The sequence below is a fragment of the Brachyhypopomus gauderio genome, unplaced genomic scaffold (assembly GCF_052324685.1).
Source record: "Brachyhypopomus gauderio isolate BG-103 unplaced genomic scaffold, BGAUD_0.2 sc43, whole genome shotgun sequence".
Lineage (NCBI taxonomy): Eukaryota > Metazoa > Chordata > Actinopteri > Gymnotiformes > Hypopomidae > Brachyhypopomus > Brachyhypopomus gauderio.
The window spans coordinates 669,518-683,217 of NW_027506869.1; the positions used below are offsets into that span (position 1 = coordinate 669,518).

At 46.5% G+C, this 13,700-nt stretch overlaps 1 protein-coding gene across 1 annotated transcript in view; it reads left to right on the forward strand.

Moving 5' to 3' along the window:
• The first annotated feature begins 271 nt into the window (after positions 1-271).
• Positions 272-13,700, forward strand: part of pkdcca (protein kinase domain containing, cytoplasmic a) — a 16,570-nt gene continuing 3,141 nt past the window's right edge. The window contains 6 exon segments of the mRNA XM_076985750.1: positions 272-1,327; positions 9,612-9,734; positions 12,316-12,590; positions 12,695-12,716; positions 12,718-12,775; positions 13,244-13,351. Of these exon segments, the coding sequence (XP_076841865.1) occupies positions 605-1,327; positions 9,612-9,734; positions 12,316-12,590; positions 12,695-12,716; positions 12,718-12,775; positions 13,244-13,351 (1,309 nt within the window). The 5' untranslated portion in view covers positions 272-604.

Genomic DNA, 13,700 nt, shown 5'->3' on the forward strand with positions numbered 1-13,700 from the left:
AGCAAATATATTACCATACATAACTCAGATCATGCGGCAACTTTTTTAACACACCCCATTTTCAAGGAATCACGAGAGCCGCCCTGTTCTTGGTTTACTGGAATTCGTAGCCGAGTCCTCTCGCAATGCATGCAGGGTAGTGTAGTTCGAGACGCGGCTTCTCCCAAAGCGTTCTAGTCATGCGTGCGCTGAAGGCAGAACTACAGTGTTCACAGCTGCAGGGCCGAGTCAACTGTCAGTCATCCTGACGTCAGTTTTGTGTCAGTCGCTCAGAGGCACACGGGGCTGTAGTCTAGCGGAGACCCCCACTAGCTGGGCGGAACCAGTTCGTGGGTCTTGGGTGCGCGCGGAGGCAAGTGTCACCGTGGTCATTCTTAAATGGGGTGGATCTTAAATCTAGGCAGCGGCATGAATCATAACAGCGAGATGAAGACGTGAGCGCCTTCCTCATCCTCGGCGAGCCTAAGACGTTTTTACATTACACAATACAGCACGGAGCGACTCGGTTGCCCACAGCTGCGAGGCTGTTGGGCGGAGGCTGGAGAGGCAAACAAAGATATTTCTTGTTAATAATAATAATAATTATTATTATTATTATTTTTTTATGATAACAAACAAGATGAAGCGGCGAAAGATCGTTGTTGCGGCAGGCTTTTGTCTCTCGTTTTTTATAGGAACTCTGATGAATTTGCTGTTCATACCTGGTTTCGAGCACCAGGGCGACAGGGCGCATCGCTACGGGAAACCGGACTCCCAGTTTAACCTCCACGCCTTCGCCGAGGAGAACCACGGGCCCACCGTCCCCGGCAGGCTGAAGGATCTCCAGGTGCAGATAGGAGAGAGATTAGACGAAATGCTCCGGTATGGTCAGCGACAGGCGCACTGGGCCGGCCCCGCCGGTGCCGCTCGCCCGCTGGAGCGAAGGAGGCTGATGGATCTGGACCGAGCGAGCAGCCGGGAGCCGCACAGGGCAGACGAGAGAAACGAGAACAAACACGAGATCGGTCCAGATCCGCTCTCAGCTGCAGAAGATGCGCCACCCAGATCAGCTAAGGATGTTGCAAACGAAGCGATGCTGGACTGCAGTAGCATTGACAACGTGACCAACGTCCAGTACCTCGGGTCCGGCTACACCAAGGCGGTGTACAAAGCGGCTTTGAACGACAGCTTTTCGGTAGCACTCAAATCAGTGGATTTTGGAGGTCATGATATGGAGAATTGTGTAAAAAAATACGGGTCGGCGGGAGATTGTTACAGACTAGCATCCTTTAAAATAGTCAAAGAAATGACACTGATGGAGAGATTGCAACATCCAAACATTCTCAAGGTAATTTTATTATTGCTGTTATTCTTGATCTATTAGCTCAGAAATAGACTACAATGTTTTTTGTCTATTAGCCTGTGTATTTTCCCCAGTTGAAAAAAATTATTTCAGTTATAAAGAGCAAAAAAAAATTGAACATTTAAAGAAATTAAGATTTGTGATTATGTGAAAAGCAACCGTGGTCCCAGATTCTTCGAATAAAAGAAACTAAAGTTCTCAGATTGCGCTCAGGCTGATAACCGCATTAAAATCGTATTTTTAACCACGTGCCGAATAAACATTTGTAGTGTGAATGTTTGCGCACTTAATCAATTTAAATTCTGTCAGAATTGACAGAAAAGGTTCATTCTCTCACTTCAGGTTAATGTATGTGTAGAGCTACCGCGCATTATCAACGGTCATCTCGAATGACAGAGCAGAGGTTTATTTGTGCCAAATGACTTCTTAGTAAAACATATTTTAAAGTTTGTGGTCTCGGGCCCATTTTGTGAGCCCGATAACGAGGAGAGACTTATTGTTCTACTTTAGTTGGATTTTAAGGCCGTCGCCGGCGTGTTGAGAACGAGACCTTCACGGCATCAGTTCGGGCTGGGAGAGTGTGTCTTTATTATTGTGAGTGTTAAACCTTAAACTGTAATACGTCCGTGCAAATAACAATGATTTCTAAAGTCGTTTTCCCATTTATCTCGTGTTCGTTCATATATATTTACTAGTGCATGACCCATTATATTTGAATGTGGATATAAACACATGGACGTTATGGATTAATCCCTTGTAAGAGTCTAATAATATAAATAACTGGACACACACCTTTGGCCCGAGTCTGTTGAAAGAGGGCCAGGGTGAGTGTTTCCTTACACCATCTATAGTCTGAAACACGAAGACTTTTTTGGCATGGAATTTTAGATACAATTAGTCCACCCCACCACTCACACACACAATCAAATGTCCTGGTCCCCGTATAAGACACTATCACGCACGACTAACGGTTAACCAGTAACAACGACTTAAAGCGGACCAAGACAGAGGCGGCTGTGGGCCTAAATGACTGAGATATCTTCTCAGCATGGCACCAACGGAACAGGGGACCCAATTATAATACCTACACAAAAGAACCTCTAACCACAGCATTGAAGACCGTAGAAAAGCAATTATCTCACGCATAACCAGACCTTAATAACAAGCTGCGTAAATGATGATACTCGATCAAAAATAAAATACGATCAAATAACATTTTTTATATTCACTGCTGTTAGTCTACTCTATAGTCTTAAAAAGATCAGTATACTGTATCTGCAACCCCACGTGAACGGTACTCGGCCAGTGCCTCTGTGTTGTTGGAAATTCGCCGTAAGTTGTTGGATTTTATGTGCTGCACAGTGGCACGGTCTAAAGTCAGAATAATATTTGAGATGCACTTTTCACTTCTGAAAACAGTATATCTATCCAGCATCCGTACAGGACCAAGTATCGAGTGCCGTTGCGATCTGCCTCGTGATATAGGCCGCAGTTACCTAAGCGCGCGCAGGCTTCGACTTTATCCAGTATTTTAATTTAACGTGTTTTTGTGATTTGCCGCGTCTTTAATTTTTTTTATTAGTCAAAACCTAATTTCTTATTTAGTGTATCATTCAAGACGGCGTATAAACCCCGCAGTTATTTAGGGACTGTTAATAGACTTTTGGACTATTGGAATAGCATACTTTAAAGACGTATAACGTAGAGTTAGCTATACTATGTCATAGCATAACACTATTTTATAGTATGTTGATTTATTGATCTTTGTAGCTCATTCTTGACTATACGAGCATATTTTGAAGAATCGCTGCTGTTTGGTCTGTTGCCGCTGTTTTCGGCTATGGGGCACCACAGTGTAGACGTGTCTCTTAACATAAAGATGTATTTTAATTTTACGTGATTGCACGTATAACTGTTCAACTAGACCAGTGAAAAACTGATCCATCAGACACACGTCTTGGCGGTTTAATATGTTTATTTTCTGCATGTTCAAATTGAATATAGTGCAGTTAAAGCAGCTTTAGTTTTGAACTGACAATCAAACACATGGTAGTATGTAGCAATATGCAATTACATATATTTCCTTTAATTAATGAAATTGCAGCATCTGACACACACCCTCATACATACAAACAGCCAGAAATATTAATCATTACTGAGCAACAAGTGGATCTGTATATAAAGAGTCTAATTCTTTGTTTATTAGATTGAACTTCTGTAAGCACAGGGGTTTCCTCCAGTTCCACGTCTCCTCCCACATGGGCCAGATTCTCTCAACATCTTAACGAGACAGCAACATTTTTCAAATAATACTTTGTCCATGAAGCAGCTGTAGAGATCGTATAATTAAACGTAGACAATGATATTCCCCATATGTGAGCATTAACGGAGACCGTTATTGCTGACCGACTGGATCACAAATACTTCCCGCTCTGAGCGTTGGCTTTCGTTTGCTTTGGCAGTCACTACGTGAGACAAAAATGTGCAGGGTGTATTTTGTAAGAGGGGGGGTGGAGGTGGTGATGGTGGTGGTGGTGGTGGGGTCAGAGGTGAGACGATCTGATATGTTGGCTTGATTTAATCCAGGCGAGGGGTTCAATAGCAGGGCACGTAGCTGCAATCCCAAAGCACCTCTCGGCCCGGTGCAGGCAGGACTGGCCGCCTGGTCCCTCTGGGTAGGCTCGCGTTCAGACTGAACGTGTGTGGCAGGGTGGTGGTGGGGATGATGATGATGGTGAGGGGTCAGAACGAGGGAAGCCAGCCGTGGCCGTGTGGCCGTTTTGGTGAACTGGATGTGGTGGACCCAGATGGGAGAGGAGCTGATTGACTCATCTGGCTTCTGCCATGTTAGCGCTACTATGAACAAGATGGATCGGTGCAGATCAGAGAGAGAGATATCGGTGAAGGTGGCCAGGGTGTGTGTGTCGTTGGGAAGAAACCTGGTGTGTGTCGTTGGGAGCTCGTCTGCTTGAGGACCAGATAAATAAACTTTGGTCATGGTGTGTGTAAGAATGGGTCTTTGAGGCGTATTGGGCAGTATATGAATGTGTATGTGAAGTATGTGAAGATTTTGGGTGTGTCACTCTCAGGCCCTGATTAAGGCTCTTCTAGATTTTATTTATGTCATGTTGTTAGCCTCTCAGGTCCTCAGACATGCACACTCAAACACACCCACATACACAAGCTGACAGACGAGTAATCAGTAACCTGCTAGTGTTAATGTGAAAGCTAGATGTCGTGAACACAGAGGCCCCCAGGGTCATTTTTAGGAAAGGGGGGGGGGGGGGGAGACTTCTTTAGCTGAAGCCCTCACTGTAATTAAACACGGGTTAACATTTTAACCTCCTGCTTCCACAGGAAGGAAGCGTACACAAAGAGAAAAGCTGCAGAAACTCTGTGTTTGTCTCATTTATCCTGGAATTCTGTGTCCCAAAAAAATATTGTGGATTCAGTTCATTTATTCCGCTGTGACTTTCTTCTTATTTTTGGCAAAACAGTTGTGACGTTTGCCAAGTCTGATCGGGACAAACATGGTGCAATTTTATGTGAAACTAAAAATAGCTTTTCTCCCCCATAACACCTTGTAGACCTAATCTCCCAACTTATCGCTCGTCTGCGTCTCAAACAATTTCCTTTCGCCGTAACTGAATGGTGTGTTTGGCAGTGGCGTGTCCTCGTGATTAAAGCTAATGGAGCTAGTCATCAGGGTGCGCTGCAGGACGATGTCCCGCAATGGCAGGTCCAGGACTACAGGAAGGAAATGAGAGGAGCTGTGCTGAGGTCCACACACACACACACACACACACACACACACACACACACACACACACACACACACACACACACACACACACACACACACACACACACACAAACCCTGACTACAGGTCTGGCATGTGTTGGCTCTATATGGTCCCAGCGCCGCTGACTACAGGGAGAGGACAGGGAGAATGTGGACCTCTATCTTGGCATGTGCATTCCCACACACACACACACACACACACACACACACACACACACACACACACACACACACACACACACACTTACACCCTTGAGGATCCCTATCATTTTCAATGGTTCAGTTCACAGCCCCTAATTCAGAAGTAGTTGGACACTACACAAATATTTGAGGGTGAGGAGATTTCATTTAGACGCTGTCATCAAAATGGTGTTTGCTTTACTGGACTTTATTAACTCTCGTTTGTCCTAAAGACGCTCCAGCACTCATTATTAAGTATAACGGCCTAAGAGAAGATAAGTATACTGTGTTTATTTTAATTTTCTGCAAGTTCTGGACGATCTTCAGAAGCGTTTGTCATTTCTCTGTTAAGCCACAGTAAGCTTCACATATATATAGATATCACAGATTTGAAGCACTCTCAAATGGAAGAGATAGAAATTTCTCAGAAGCAGTTCTCCTCCTAACCCAGCACACCTGACCCTAATCACAGCTCTCAACCTCTGCTACGTGAGTCACTGCATCGGGACTGTTCGTCTTTCTGAGGCCCACTTGTTCTAGTGGACAGTTGCTTGCTCAGTGACCCTGACCCACGGACGGCCGTCTGCCATCACCCTGCGCCGTTATGCCCCTGCACAAACATCGCCACCTCCGTGCCCGTTCTGATGCGCTGCCAGATTACCTTCGTTAAGGGCGCCTGCACGCCCGCGTGTGCCCGCGTGTGCCCGCGTGACAGCGGGTGTGTGTTCACAGGCCGCCAAGCCTATTTACAAATTAATAACACCTCGCACAGAAATGCTTTTGTACGGAGCCTGGAGCGTTGGCGCGTGATCCGGACTGGCGCGGGGAAGTTGGGAAAATGTTTGCAGGTACGCACAGTAGAGCCGAGTGACTTTTCTGAAGCGGTGTAATTTGCTGTGGCGGACTCTGCACGAGGGGAGCTTCTGGCTTGCTTGGGTTCATGAAGTTTCGTGTTAGCACCTCTAAGACCTTGAGCTGATTAGACTTTTGACTGAGCTCTGGGGAAAGGCAGATACACAGTACACAAAAAAAACACTGTTCCACACTGGGTTCACACCATCCTGTGGTAGAGTCGTAGAATTACCCCGGTCCTGTTCGGGATGGCAGTCTTTCTTCTTAGTTCTCATTGACGTCATAGCATGGTGCCTTACAGGGCCACAAAGGCCTCTAGCCTCTACCAAAACAAAATCGCCAGATATCATGATATACTGTATGTTCAGTGCCGTCGCTTTTCCAGGAAGAAAACCCTTTGTCCAAGCGATCATTGTTATGGTGTACTCAGAACTGTCCTAGCCCTTTATTGCAAGTGTTGAAAAGTTTTCCTGCGTAGCTAAATGTGCTGTTCACATCGCCATTTCAGAAATGAGTAAACAGGTTCCAAGAGCTTTGCTTTAGATGGGGTAACACTGTTGATAACTCTGTCACACTTTGGTAAGGTTGTTTTTTCTCTTTTCATTCCTTCATGGTCTATATAGATCTTGAATAAAACCAACCTAAATAATCGTAAAAAAATTTTAAAGACGTAAGACTTGTTTCGTTGGTTAAATCCTCTAAAGCTGTTTTGTGTGTTTGTTTCTCTACCAACAATGTGTCATTGATTTACAATTTTGGTTGAGAATGACATGAAAATATCACCATATATCCCCATAGTACATGTATCAGTATGGTGAAGTTTTAGCACTGATGAACTTTTTCCAAAGTGTTGAAAGTTTGAGAAGAAACAAATGATTTTTTTTTCTAATGCAACCAAAACATTTTATAAATGCAAGAACACTAGTGCCAGGGGTTTTACAGTCCTGAAATCTTCTGTTTTAATACACTAATAAACTTTGTGTAAAAGCAGAGACAGAGCAGGGGAGACACAACAGGACTGTTGCGACAGGGCTGAGGAGATGCAGTTGCAGACAGGACAGGCGTGCTGACCTCTGAACCCAGGTCAGACAGCCCGGCTCCAGGCCAACGAGCAGACAGCCACCACTCCACCACTCCTCCACTCCATGTGGAGGACTGTTATCTTTCAGAACACCGTGGAGTCACAGCAGTCAAGGAGTCTTCTACACACACACACACACACACACACACACACACACACACACACACACACAGCAAGTCTCAAGAATGCTTGCATGGTAAGAATGCAAATAAACACACACACTGCTTAGATGAAGTATTCTGATAAGAGTCATAAGAGTCATTAGAGAGTGTCTAAACTCAAATAGAACAAACTCAGATAGATCAAACTCAGATAGAACAAACTCAGATCGAACAAACTCAAATAGAACAAACTCAAATAGAACAAAGTCAGATAGAACAAACTCAGATAGAACAAACTCAGATAGATCAAACTCAGATAGAACAAACTCAAATAGAACAAACTCAAATAGAACAAACTCAGATAGATCAAACTCAAATAGAACAAACTCAGATAGATCAAACTCAGAACAAACTCAGATAGAACAAACTCAAATAGAACAAACTCAGATAGATCAAACTCAGATAGAACAAACTCATATAGAACAAACTCAAATAGAACAAACTCAAATAGAACAAACTCAGATAGAACAAACTCAAATAGAACACACTCAAATAGAACAAACTCAGATAGAACAAACTCAAATAGAACAAACTCAAATAGAACAAACTCAAATAGAACTTGCTTTCTTGCCCTGGAAAGCTCCCTCGATTGGTCTCCATATCCTCTCTGCCTGCTACATCACTGTCAAAACTCTGCTGGTGTTTGTTGACTCTTACACTCACTATGCATTATATCAGGATTGTAATCAGACGTCTGATCTCGAGGGCCACGTTTCTGACACCACATTTCTGGGTTGCACCGTTAGATCCTCTGTTGCTGCTATACTTGTTAAACCGTTCTGTGACTCAATTAAATTCAAGTTCTTTAATGAGTGGTGCTCTTCTCTCTGTGCCAGGCATTGGGTGGCGTAGCAAACCCAGGGATGGCCTCTGGCATCTCAACCTCTACAGCTGGCACACAGAGTGCCACCTATGCTTTTACTGTGTGTGTGTGTGTGTGTGTGTGTGTGTGTGTGTGTGTGTGTGTGTGTGTGTGTATTGACCTTGCTGCATTACACTATGGTGCATGGCACTGGTTGTTTTTAGCATGGCAGCTATTGTATCAGATTGGAGTGATGGCAGACACCAGTGTGACTGACCTATCCACATTTAGAGAAGAATGAATCCTGGAATAGATGTTGGCGTTCTCTTTGCAGAGGTCAGTATGTGTGCTGGAGAAATAGTGTGGACTCATTAGCCATGTGGGAAAACAAAATATACATGTTCTCTCTTAACATAAATCACACATAACACACACGTACATTCACATCTATATTTTGATTCAGTTCCACATTCACAATTGAGTGAGTCCTTGTGCTCAAATAGGATTTTTTTTTTTTTTGGGGGGGGGGGGGGGGGGGGGGGGGTGATTACAGCTCAAGTGAACATAGCCCAGCAGACGTGGAGAGTGTGAGAGTGGAGTGTGGATGTGGGCCTCGACCAGCACACACTGTTCCGCTCCTCTTTGTTCCTGTGGACTCTGGTGGTGGGACTAGCCGGCCGCTTTGCCCCCGAGTGTTTTCCTTCCAGATTAAATTTCATGCCGTTTAATTTGAACTAGCTCCTTTGGCTTAAATTAGCTTAAGAAAATGTTTCTGTAAGCAATGCGCCAAATTCAGTCGAGGACACGGCTGTATGAAGGGTAAATGCCCCTCGGTTAAAGTGGAGCTCAGAGCTCTCCTGCTTGAACCATCACACAAAGTTGAGATTCCTAATTGTGTCTGGCGTTTCACCTTGCTGTAGTAGCTAATAGGGTGTGTGTGTGTGTGTGTGTGTGTGTGTGTGTGTGGTGGGTGTGTGTGTGTGTGTGTTTTCAACTCCACACAGAGCAGTAAACTTGTGACCGCAGCTGACTGTAAAACAAAGTGCTGATTTACTCTTATCTCTAACCTGATACTCCACTCCCCTCGTCTGCCCTCTCTAGTGATACACACACACACGCACACACACGCACACACACACACGCACACACACACACACACACGCACACACACACACTCGCACGCACGCACACACACACACACACACACACACACACACACACACACACACACTCACTCACATACACACACATACAAATTTTCCTGAGTCAAAACAGTGAAATTCTACACAGTGCCGTTATCTAGGGCTGAGTGAGTGGTGGTCTAACAGCCCTCTCTCTCTCTCTCCTTCTCACCCTCTCTATCTCTCTCTCTCTCTGTCTCTGGTCCACAGCTATACGGTTACTGTATCCAAGACAGTAACGACATCAAGGACACGGTGACGGCCATCACGGAGTTGGGCAGTCCTCTGGAGATGATCCAGCTCCTGCAGACCCCCTGGGAGGAGAGGTTCCGGGTGAGTGGGCCAGAGAGCTGCGTCTGCGTAGATGTCTGCGTCTGCCATATCAACCCCTGTGGTCAGATATGAGTGTGACCAGGATGCGCAGCCATGCCAGATTTCATGGGTAGTCTATGCTCTGTAGTGGTTGTAGGGGGGGCACTGGTCACCGTCTGCCACTTCCTGTGTCTACTGACCAGGAAGGGCACAGGGATCGCCCAGCTCACCCTGCTAATCGCTGTCACCATGGCAACCACGGGTAATTATTTCTTATTACTTCCTTTGGCACGGGCGGTGTGTGTGGCTAAGGCGAGGGCGGAGTAGCTACTGGGCCCAAGGGCCATCATTCCACAGCAGAGGGAGTGTGTGAGCTCAGTGTGTCTTACTCTGGACTGGACCGCTAGGACACTGTGGATCTGTGTATGCCGTTATGCACAGATACAGAAGAGCATTCTCACAAGGCCCTGTCCTCTCTCATGTGCTTTACAGCAGCACACGCACACACACACACACACACACACACACACACGCCCCTGCAGACTGCACCACACTCGTCGACGTGTCATCGCAGCGATGTACCAATCAGCACAGCCATTCATCCCGCAGCGCCCAGCAGCTTCTGCCCGTCAGCACTCCAGCGGCCTCACACTGGCACTCTTAATGTGCCCCAAGTGAAACTCTGAAGTGGCACATTACACTACACCACATACTGTGGAATTCTGGGATGTTTTTTTGCCAGGCTAAATTTTTGCCCTGAGTTCTGGCCATCTTAACCAGAGCAAGTGAATTTCCAGCTGGGAGCAAAAGGCCTTTTGGGAGAATAAAAACAGCTTCTCTCTTAGATTAGTTATTTCTTAATTTCTCTCTTAACTTCTCTCTTAGCTCCTTCCTTAACTTCTCTTCTAAGTTCTCTCCTAGCTTCTCCCTTAGCTCCCCTCTTAGCTCCTCTCTTAACTTCTCTTCTCTCTTAACTTCTCTCTTAACTTCTCTCTTAGCTTCTCTTTTAATGTCTCTCTTAACCTCTTTCTTAACCTTCTCTCTTAGCTCTTCTCTTAACTTCTCTCTTAGCTTCTCTCTTAGCTCCTCTCTTAACTTCTCTCTTAGCTTCTCTCTCTCCGCTTCTCTTCTCTCTTAACTTCTCTCTTAGCTTCTCTTTTAATGTCTCTCTTAATGTCTTTCTTAACTTCTCTCTTAGCTCCTCTCTTAGCTTCTCTCTTAACTTCTCCCTTAGTTTCTCTTTCCATGTCTCTCTTAATGTCTTTTTTAACTTCTCTCTTAGCTTCAGTGTCCATGAGTACCAGCTATGACATGGGCCATTTTTCACGGCTCTATGTGGAACGTTTTTGATTTCTCTCTGCTTTTTTTGTGATTTATTTCAACATAGTTTTCATTTTGTATTAAAACTTGATATTTTTAACAAGAAGTAATACATTTTAAAACCCTTTTTTCCCAGAAATGACAAAATTGAGAGTTTTTGAAACATTGTAAACAGAGAGCCTGAAATTCAATATGAACCCTAAATTCTCCAACATTAAATTCCTGCTTTGTTTGTAGCCAAGACTGCAGAAAGTTCAGTGACATGTTTCTCATCACTCAGTGATTCTCGACCTGAATTTATGTATGTATGTACAGTGTTTTTTTCTCTTCATTCTGGAAGGTTCTATCTGGCCAGGTGCACCCTGACTGAAGGAGCTACAGCCACTTCACAAGTGCTTCTGTAGTGCTGCTACAAGGTGCAAAGGCTCTTGGGAAGCCGGGTCACAAGGGTTCATTTATGGGTGGAGCCATTTCCCGCGCCTGTGGTCATAGACTCGCTTGGCCCCGCCCCCTGCGCATGCACACGTGTCTACTGCGTGTGCTCTGCAGCTGTGTTCATGAATGTGTCTCGTGACGGCGGGAGTGTGAACGCCGCAGATGGCACCTTTGTCAGTTTAGGTTTGGTGCAGTTTTCTTCCTCTGAAGTTCTACCTAACCGTTGCTACATCAAAGCGAGGGAACAAAAACACCCCCAGACACCCTCACCGCACTGGTCAGAGACTAAACTTCCCACTGTCTGCTAATCCTGAGGACATTAAAAACAGCTTTTGTCTGCTATGAAAAGCAGGACCTGCACCGGCCCCTCCCCCGCTCCTCGGGCCGTCACTACTCCTGTGGCCGTGGGTTTGTGTACACGCAGGCTCCCCCCCCCCCCCCCCCAGGGCCCGTGACCGTCTACTGGACCCAGCCCAACCTCTAACACCCTCATACACAACAAGAGTGCTAATCCTCAATGTACACACACACACACACACACACACACACATTGAAGTGGTCCTTTAAGCGATTTAGTGTTGACTGTGCTGCTTGTAGCCGACACCCACAAGGCCATGTTAGACGTGCAGTGATGGATGCAATGGAAAGTCTCCAGTCAGGTTAGACAGCGTTAGACGTGCTTCTTCGGTAAGGCCACCGACCAGTAACAAGGCTGCATTTGTTGATGGTGAAGGTGACCAGATCTCCCACTCGCCCCAGACCCAACATCCGCTGCAGCCCGCTGCTAATCCTCGATCGGGCCGTCCGGAACCGTTAAAGCTCACGTTCTGCTCTGACCCTCCTGTAGATCTGTGTGAGTCTGGGCAGGCTGCTGTGCTTCCTGGCCAAGTCCCCGCTGGGCTCCCTCACCCTTCTGGACTTCAGGCCGCGCCAGTTCGTGTTGGTGGGCGGCGAGCTCAAGGTGACGGACCTGGACGACGCCAGCGTGGAGGACACACCCTGCTCGCCCTCCTCGCCGGCCGACTGCCTCCTGGAGTTTCCCGCGCGCAACTTCACCCTCCCGTGCAGCAGGGGGCGCTGTGAGGGCATCAACGAGAAGAGGAACCTTTACAACGCCTACAGGTGAGGGCAAGCGCGGACAGGCCTGAGGCTGCTGTGTGGATATTGCCAGTTTTCTGTTCAGCAAAGCTGTGTTGGACTGGTTAGTCTTCTCCGTTTGGTTTCAGGTTCTTCTTCACGTACCTGCTGCCCCCACAGCGCCCCCAGTGCCTTGAGGCCACTTCTCGACAAGATCGTCAACTCCACAGGTGAGCGTACGCTCTCTCCTGCTCAGGTGGGGGTCAAATCCCGACCCACCGGCAGGATGCTCTCCTCTCGTTCAACTCGCCCTCATCTCTCTCTCTCTCTCTCTCTCTCTCTCTCTCTCTCTCTCTCTCTCTCTCTCTCTCTCTCTTCCTGTGTTCCACCCTCCCCCCTTTCTTACCTGCCCCGTCTGAGAGTCTGTTTGCTTTGTACGGGTTTCCTATCACCATGTTCATCAGGGTGATGGTATGTCACGTAGCGTTTGAGTCCTGCCTCTCTTGGACATAACTGGCCGTGAAGGTACGGGATGCTAGCGTGGGTGGGCTTAGCGCCGATGCTATCGCTCTTCCCCTGTAAAGCTGTGAATCACGAAGCCGCCACCCTCAAGTAATGTAGCGAGGGCAGGGATATGCTGTCAGTCAGCGTTAGCGGTTTAATAGCAGTCTGAGTGTGTGTGTGTGTGTGTGTTTTAGGTGAGCTGCTCTGGAGTACAGATGAGACCCTCACTTACCTTGAGAAGGTGTTAGAGATATACAGGAATGGACGTTACCTCATGAATAACACACAGGCGTACAAAACAGGTAAGCAAATAATCACACACACACACACACACACACACACACACACACACACACACACACACACACACACACACACACATGCACACGCGCGCACACACAGCTGAAGACCATAATCCACTTTACTGTATGAAAGCCACAGTAATACCAAAACAGGCTGTAAGCTAACAGCTTTGTAGATAAGGCTCCCTCCCCAGACTGAGCGACTTCTCATTACAGCAGAGTGCCTCACTTTTCTCTAACGTCTGGACCTTCCTAACTCTGCTGAATCACCCACTCAGGTGAAACATGTCCTCCACACACAGGAGGGAGAGAGTCATCAGCCTTTTATGGGCTCTACCTCCCTGTGAGG